The sequence below is a fragment of the Oncorhynchus masou genome, chromosome 18 (genome assembly GCF_036934945.1).
Source record: "Oncorhynchus masou masou isolate Uvic2021 chromosome 18, UVic_Omas_1.1, whole genome shotgun sequence".
In the NCBI taxonomy this organism is placed as follows: domain Eukaryota; kingdom Metazoa; phylum Chordata; class Actinopteri; order Salmoniformes; family Salmonidae; genus Oncorhynchus; species Oncorhynchus masou.
In genome coordinates this window covers 8816005-8823948 of record NC_088229.1, presented here as the reverse complement: position 1 = coordinate 8823948, position 7944 = coordinate 8816005, and the positions used below count along the sequence as shown (strand labels likewise).

Sequence of the window (7944 nt, the reverse complement as noted above, 5' to 3'; positions counted from 1 at the left end):
AGATTATTTCCTTTCACATTGTCCTTTCCAGCATGGTTCTAGGTGGATGCATAACCAGCTCAATAGTTTGGAAACTGTGTATTATAGTAGGTGCACTAGCCTGATCCCAGATCTGTTTGTAGCCAGTTAGCCTGATCCCACACCTCTTTGTTGACAGTTAGCCTGGTCCCAGACCTGTTTGTTGACAGTTAGCCGGTTCCCAGATCTGTTTGTAGCCAGTTAGCTTGGTCCCAGACCTGTTTGTTGACAGTTAGCCTGATCCCAGACCTGTTTGTTGACAGTTAGCCTGATCCCAGATCTGTTTGTAGCCAGTTAGCCTGGTCCCAGATCTGATTGTTGCCAGTTAGCCTGGTCCCAGATCTGATTGTTGCCAGTTAGTAAATGTCAAGCCAAACATGACAATGTGTGACGGGTAGTTAGCATGATAGCACAAACAATACTGGCACTCAGGCTACAGGTGCAAACCACAGCTGACTTAACGATGTGTTTCTACTCACCCTCTCCTCTCTCAGGCTACAGTCTGTTCCTGGTTGCGGCCCATGAGTTTGGTCATGCCCTGGGTCTGGACCACTCCAACATCAGAGACGCCCTCATGTATCCCATGTACAGCTACGTGGAAGACTTCTCCCTGCATGAAGATGATGTTGAGGGCATTCACTATCTCTATGGTATGATATTATAACCATATGACGGGATTTAGAAAAGGCATTTTCACTGTATTTGAAACTTGATTATGCAATATCACTAGTCAGGGTCCTAGATCTGTTTGTGCTGTCTCGAGTGATACACAGACCTCCCGCTGGGCACGTACGTCAGTTTAACGTCTAGCTTTGATTTACATCTAACTGTGAATTCAACGTGAAATCAACAGCAAATGTCACCATGTCATTAGATTTAGGTTAAAAATGCCCATTGATGATTTTCTGCAAATCCGATCAGTTTTCCACATTGACATGTCATCACATACATTTTTTTGTGTGTGTGTGTGTGTGGGGGGGGGGGGGGGGGGGGTTGAAATGATGAATGTTGATTGAACCAGTTTTTGCCAAGTGGGCTGGGACCAGGCTGCAATGTCATGTGATCATACAGGATACACAACATACAGACAGCAATGTAGCATTTCCCTTCATCACCACAGAGACCAGATGGCAATGGAACAAAACATTACTGTAGTTAAGTGTTGTTCATTTCATTTCATTGCATTCATTTCCAATATCTTCCCACCCAGGGTCCAAGACAGGCCCTGACCCCATCCCCACCATTCCTTCACCTGGCCCTGAGCCCAAGCCTGACACCACTACCACTAAGTCCACTACCACTACCACCACACACCCTGTGGACCCATCCCAGAGCCCCTGCCAGATTAACAAATTCGACACCATCACAGAAATTGATGGAGACTTGCACTTCTTCAAAGATGGGTGAGCAACCTTTACACTAGAAGAAAAAAAAGGTTTTTTTGCAGTTCAACACTGCAACCTTTTTTAGGGCTGTGACGTTAAATGGGTGTGTGCCCCTTTAAGAGCGCACAAGAGTTCAAATCAAATCAAATTTGATTTGTCACATGAGCGGAAAACAACAGGTGTCATAGACCTTACAGTGAAATGCTTACTTACAAACCCTTAACCAACAATGCAGTTAAGAAAATACCTAAATAAATAAAAAATCAATAAGAATAACAAATAATTAAAGAGCAGCAGTAAATAACAATAGCGAGGCTATATACAATGGGCTAAGGGAGATATAACCAGAGAGAGAAACAGGATAGAGTTATGGGCTAAGGGAGATATAACCAGAGAAACAGGATAGAATTATGAGATAAGGGAGAGATAACCAGAGAGAAGCATGATAGAGTTATGGGCTAAGGGAGAGATAAACGGAGAGAGAAACAGGATAGAGTTATGGGCTAATGGAGAGAGAAACAGGATAGTTATGGGCTAATGGAGAGATAACCAGAGAGAGAAACAGGATAGAGTTATGGGCTAATGGAGAGATAACCAGAGAGAGAAACAGGATAGAGTTGTGGGCTAATGGAGAGATAAACAGGATAGAGTTGTGAGCTAATGGAGAGATAAACAGGATAGAGTTGTGGGCTAATGGAGAGTTAAACAGGATAGAGTTGTGGGCTAATGGAGAGATAACCAGAGAGAGAAACAGGATAGAGTTATGGGCTAATGGAGAGTTAAACAGGATAGAGTTATGGGTGAATGGAGAGAGAAACAGGATAGAGTTGTGGGCTAATGGAGAGAGAAACAGGATATAGTTGTGGGCTAATGGAGAGTTAAACAGGATATAGTTGTGGGCTAATGGAGAGTTAAACAGGATATAGTTGTGGGCTAATGGAGAGTTAAACAGGATATAGTTGTGGGCTAATGGAGAGTTAAACAGGATATAGTTGTGGGCTAATGGAGAGTTAAACAGGATATAGTTGTGGGCTAATGGAGAGTTAAACAGGATATAGTTGTGGGCTAATGGAGAGTTAAACAGGATATAGTTGTGGGCTAATGGAGAGTTAAACAGGATATAGTTGTGGGCTAATGGAGAGTTAAACAGGATATAGTTGTGGGCTAATGGAGAGTTAAACAGGATATAGTTGTGGGCTAATGGAGAGAGTTAAACAGGATATAGTTGTGGGCTAATGGAGAGTTAAACAGGATATAGTTGTGGGCTAATGGAGAGTTAAACAGGATATAGTTGTGGGCTAATGGAGAGTTAAACAGGATATAGTTGTGGGCTAATGGAGAGTTAAACAGGATATAGTTGTGGGCTAATGGAGAGTTAAACAGGATATAGTTGTGGGCTAATGGAGAGTTAAACAGGATAGAGTTGTGGGATAATGGAGAGTTAAACAGGATATAGTTGTGGGCTAATGGAGAGTTAAACAGGATATAGTTGTGGGCTAATGGAGAGTTAAACAGGATAGAGTTGTGGGATAATGGAGAGTTAAACAGGATAGAGTTGTGGGATAATGGAGAGTTAAACAGGATAGAGTTGTGGGATAATGGAGAGTTAAACAGGATAGAGTTGTGGGATAATGGAGAGAGAAACAGGATAGAGTTGTGGGATAATGGAGAGTTAAACAGGATAGAGTTGTGGGATAATGGAGAGTTAAACAGGATAGAGTTGTGGGATAATGGAGAGTTAAACAGGATAGAGTTGTGGGATAATGGAGAGTTAAACAGGATAGAGTTGTGGGATAATGGAGAGAGAAACAGGATAGAGTTGTGGGATAATGGAGAGTTAAACAGGATAGAGTTGTGGGATAATGGAGAGAGAAACAGGATATAGTTGTGGGCTAATGGAGAGTTAAACAGGATATAGTTGTGGGCTAATGGAGAGTTAAACAGGATATAGTTGTGGGCTAATGGAGAGAGAAACAGGATATAGTTGTGGGCTAATGGAGAGTTAAACAGGATATAGTTGTGGGCTAATGGAGAGTTAAACAGGATATAGTTGTGGGCTAATGGAGAGTTAAACAGGATATAGTTGTGGGCTAATGGAGAGTTAAACAGGATATAGTTGTGGGCTAATGGAGAGTTAAACAGGATATAGTTGTGGGCTAATGGAGAGTTAAACAGGATATCGTTGTGGGCTAATGGAGAGTTAAACAGGATATAGTTGTGGGCTAATGGAGAGAGAAACAGGATATAGTTGTGGGCTAATGGAGAGTTAAACAGGATATAGTTGTGGGCTAATGGAGAGTTAAACAGGATATAGTTGTGGGCTAATGGAGAGTTAAACAGGATATAGTTGTGGGCTAATGGAGAGTTAAACAGGATAGAGTTGTGGGCTAATGGAGAGTTAAACAGGATATAGTTGTGGGATAATGGAGAGTTAAACAGGATATAGTTGTGGGATAATGGAGAGTTAAACAGGATATAGTTGTGGGATAATGGAGAGTTAAACAGGATATAGTTGTGGGATAATGGAGAGTTAAACAGGATATAGTTGTGGGCTAATGGAGAGTTAAACAGGATATAGTTGTGGGCTAATGGAGAGTTAAACAGGATATAGTTGTGGGCTAATGGAGAGTTAAACAGGATAAACAGGAAGTTTACAGGACAGAATGCAAATAAAGAAGCCATGGTTCACATATTTCTCCCGCTGGATTCCCCTCTTACTACTAAGCACAGCTACACCACAACGACCATTAGAGCTAATGAACACTTGTTGGTTCTTTCTCGAAACCATTTCTTCTAACAGTGTAGCCCATTATCTTACAATGTAAATAATAGCGTTGAAATGTAGCTAAATTCATAATTGTGATGTTTTTTTTTCTGAATCCAATAGGCAATATTGGAGGATGTCGAGCAAGACTGATGGTGGACTGGAGGGTCCGTTCTCCATGTCAAAGAGGTGGCCGGCTGTGCCAGTCGTCGTTGACACGGCCTTCGAGGACCATGCGACCAAGAAAATCTACTTCTTCTCAGGTAAACAGAAAATACACACACACCATTTTTTAAATTTAACTAGCCAAGTCAGTTAAGAACAAATTCTTACATACAATGAAGGCCTAGGAACAGTGGGTTATACTGCCTTGTTCTGGAGAAGAACAATTGATTTTTACCTTGTCAGTTTGGGGATTCAATCTTGCAACCTTTCGGTTACTGCACCAATTCTCTAACCACTTGGCTAACTGCCGCCCCTACCCTCTAACCACTAGGCTACCTGCCGCCCCTACACTCTAACCAATAGGCTACCTGCCGCCCCTACCCTCTAACCACTAGGCTACCTGCCGCCCCTACCCTCTAACCACTAGGCTACCTGCCGCCCCTACCCTCTAACCACTAGGCTACCTGCCGCCCCTACCCTCTAACCACTAGGCTACCTGCCGGCCCTACACTCTAACCACTAGGCTACCTGCCGGCCCTACCCTCTAACCACTAGGCTACCTGCCGCCCCTACACTCTAACCACTAGGCTACCTGCCGCCCCTACCCTCTAACCACTAGGCTACCTGCCGCCCCTACCCTCCAACCACTAGGCTACCTGCCGCCCCTACACTCTAACCACTAGGCTATCTGCCGCCCCTACCCTCTAACCACTAGGCTACCTGCCGCCCCTACACTCTAACCACTAGGCTATCTGCCGCGCCTACCCTCTAACCACTAGGCTACCTGCCGCCCCTACACTCTAACCACTTGGCTTACTGCCGCCCCTACACTCTAACCACTAGGCTACCTGCCGCCCCTACACTCTAATCACTAGGCTACCTGCCGCCCCTACACTCTAACCACTTGGCTTACTGCCGCCCCTACACTCTAACCACTAGGTTACCTGCCACCCCTACCCTCTAACCACTAGGCTACCTGCCGCCCCTACACTCTAACCACTTGGCTTACTGCCGCCCCTACACTCTAACCACAAGGCTACTTGCCGCCCCTACACTCTAACCACTAGGCTACCTGCCGCCCCTACACTCTAATCACTAGGCTACCTGCCGCCCCACATCACTGTAACCTTTGTCTCTGTTGTCCCACAGGCACCAGGTTCTGGGTGTATACAGGACAGAGTCTCCTGGGACCCCACAGCATTGAGAAACTGGGTCTGTCCTCCACTGTAGAGAAGGTGGAGGGAGCACTGCAGAGAGGGAAAGGCAAGGTGCTCCTCTTCAGTGGCGAGAACTACTGGAGGTGAGTCAATCCCGAGTTCACATGGGAGGACTGGGTGGTGAGATAAGGTTCTGAGTTCAAGTTTCGAAGGGATCACACGCATACTAGAAATGTATGCATTGTCTGTATTGTAAATTGCTTTGGATTAAAAGTGACTATATTGTAAATTGCTTTGGATTAGAAGTGACCGCTAAGTGGCAGAATATAATATTAGCTGTATCATTTCATACAGCAAAACAACCTCCAAATGTAACTGGATCAGTAGAACTCAATGGAGGATTAGATGTATAACTATTTAAGTGTATCTGTAGGTCTGTGTCGTAATAACCAAACCAAATGTGTCTGATTCTTACAGGCTGGATGTGGAGGGCCAGAAGATCGACACGGGATATCCTCGCTTCACAGACCTGGTCTTTGGAGGAGTTCCCCTCGATTCCCACGATGTGTTCCAATTCAGGGGTAAATATTCAACTATATTTCTCCACTCCCACCGTAGGCTTTTTGATAAGAAACAGCATAAGTATTGCAGCAAACTGACAAGTTTATACTTTTGATAAAGGGAATGACATGGATTATTCCCATTCTTAATTAAAGGGGATCCTTATTTGTAATGGGGATGCTTAGCCAGCCTCCTGTAATTGGAACCATGGCAACAAGACACTTCACACTGCTGTGTACCATCGTGTGTACTAAACACACAACACACGAAAGAAGATTAATCCTTGTGATTGTTTTGTATTGTAGGCAACTCCTACTTCTGCCGGGATAGTTTCTACTGGCGAATGAACTCCAACAGACAGGTGGACCGTGTGGGATACGTGAAGTACGATCTCCTGAACTGTAGTGGCTCTTAACTATGGGGGCTGAAGATTGAAGAACCCTTTCAATAGGGCCTCTTAGAGTAGGGTCCCAGATCTATTTGTTGCCGTCTTGCCAACTTATATATTTACATTGAAACTAATTTAGCAGACACTCTTGTCCAGAGCGACTTGAGAATGACGGCGAGTGTCTTAAGGCACGGTTTGTGTTTATGCAGTACCATTTGGAAAGTTGAAACGTCACCCCAAAGCTTGTGTTTTGTAAAATGATTGGCCACCTTCCATGTACCAACAGTAAAATGGGTACTTTCCTTCAAACGGCGTGTGAGTTAACAGGTTCCTGTCATTTAACCTCGACTAGGGTCCAGAGAGATATAACCACAGCCCTGAAATAACCACAGCTCCAGCAGAATCGATTCAAAATCTGTTGTGGCTTTAACCTGTCTCGCTGGCACAGATATTTTGGATGAGACATGAATTTATATTTATTTATATTGCTCTTCAGTTTTATTTTTTGTGTTCAACAATACAATGTGTTTATTTAGAGTTATTTTTTAATATTTTTGAACTGGCTCAAAAGCCATGCATTTTGCACTGAATGGCACACCATGGTCTCTCTCACTTAAGTTATTTTAGTATGTAAATCAATGTTTTGTATTAAAACAGAACTGAAAATTCAATAAACAAATCGCACTTCATTATCAGTCCTTGTCTATGTCACCATGTAGCTAGCTAATCATCTTGTGCAGTTGTCTTCCTCTCTGCTGTCAACACAATGAGGCGCCGCATAAACACACAAAACTATAAACGCAACATGTAATGTGTCGGTCCCATGTTTCATGAGCTGAAATAAAGGATCTGCGGGCATTGTCCATACACACAAAAGCTTATTTCTCAAATTTTGTGCACAAATTTTACATTCGTTACTGAGCATTTCCTCTTTGCCAAGATAATCCATCCACCTGACAGGTGTGGCATATCAAGAAGTTGATTAAACACTTATCATTACACATGTGCACCTTGTGCTGGGGACAATCACATTTTAATTTCTCTACCATAAGCCTCAAGTCATTTTATAGATTTTGGCAGTACGTCCGAGCCGACCTCACAACCTCAGACCATGAGTATGACATTGTACGGGTGAGCGGTTTGCTGATGTCAACAGAGTGCCCCGTGATGGCGGTGGGGTTATGGTATGGGCAGGCATAGGCTACAGACAACAAAATGGCATTTTATCAATGGCAATTTAAATGCAGAGATACTGTGGAAAGATCCTGAGGCCTATTGTCGTACCATTCATCCACCGCCATCACCTCATGTTTCAGCATGATAATGCATGGCCCTATGTCGCAAGAATCTGTACACAACTCCTGGAATCTGAAAATGTCCCAGTTCTTCCATGGCCTGCATACTCAGAATGTCACCCATTGAGCATGTTTGGGATGCTCTGGATCGACGTGTACGACAGGATGTTCCAGTTCTCGCTAATATTCAGCATCTTCACACAGCCATTGA

The 7944-nt window shown here is 43.7% G+C and overlaps 1 protein-coding gene across 1 annotated transcript in view; it reads left to right on the top strand.

Annotated features, from left to right (window-relative positions):
• Positions 1-7127, top strand: part of mmp9 (matrix metallopeptidase 9) — a 12148-nt gene extending 5021 nt beyond the window's left edge. The window contains exons 8-13 of the mRNA XM_064922089.1: positions 513-668; positions 1229-1421; positions 4291-4430; positions 5482-5632; positions 5967-6070; positions 6356-7127. Coding sequence (XP_064778161.1) covers positions 513-668; positions 1229-1421; positions 4291-4430; positions 5482-5632; positions 5967-6070; positions 6356-6465 — 854 coding nt within the window. The 3' untranslated portion in view covers positions 6466-7127. The remainder of the gene's footprint in view (positions 1-512; positions 669-1228; positions 1422-4290; positions 4431-5481; positions 5633-5966; positions 6071-6355) is intronic.
• Positions 7128-7944: the final 817 nt, after the last annotated feature.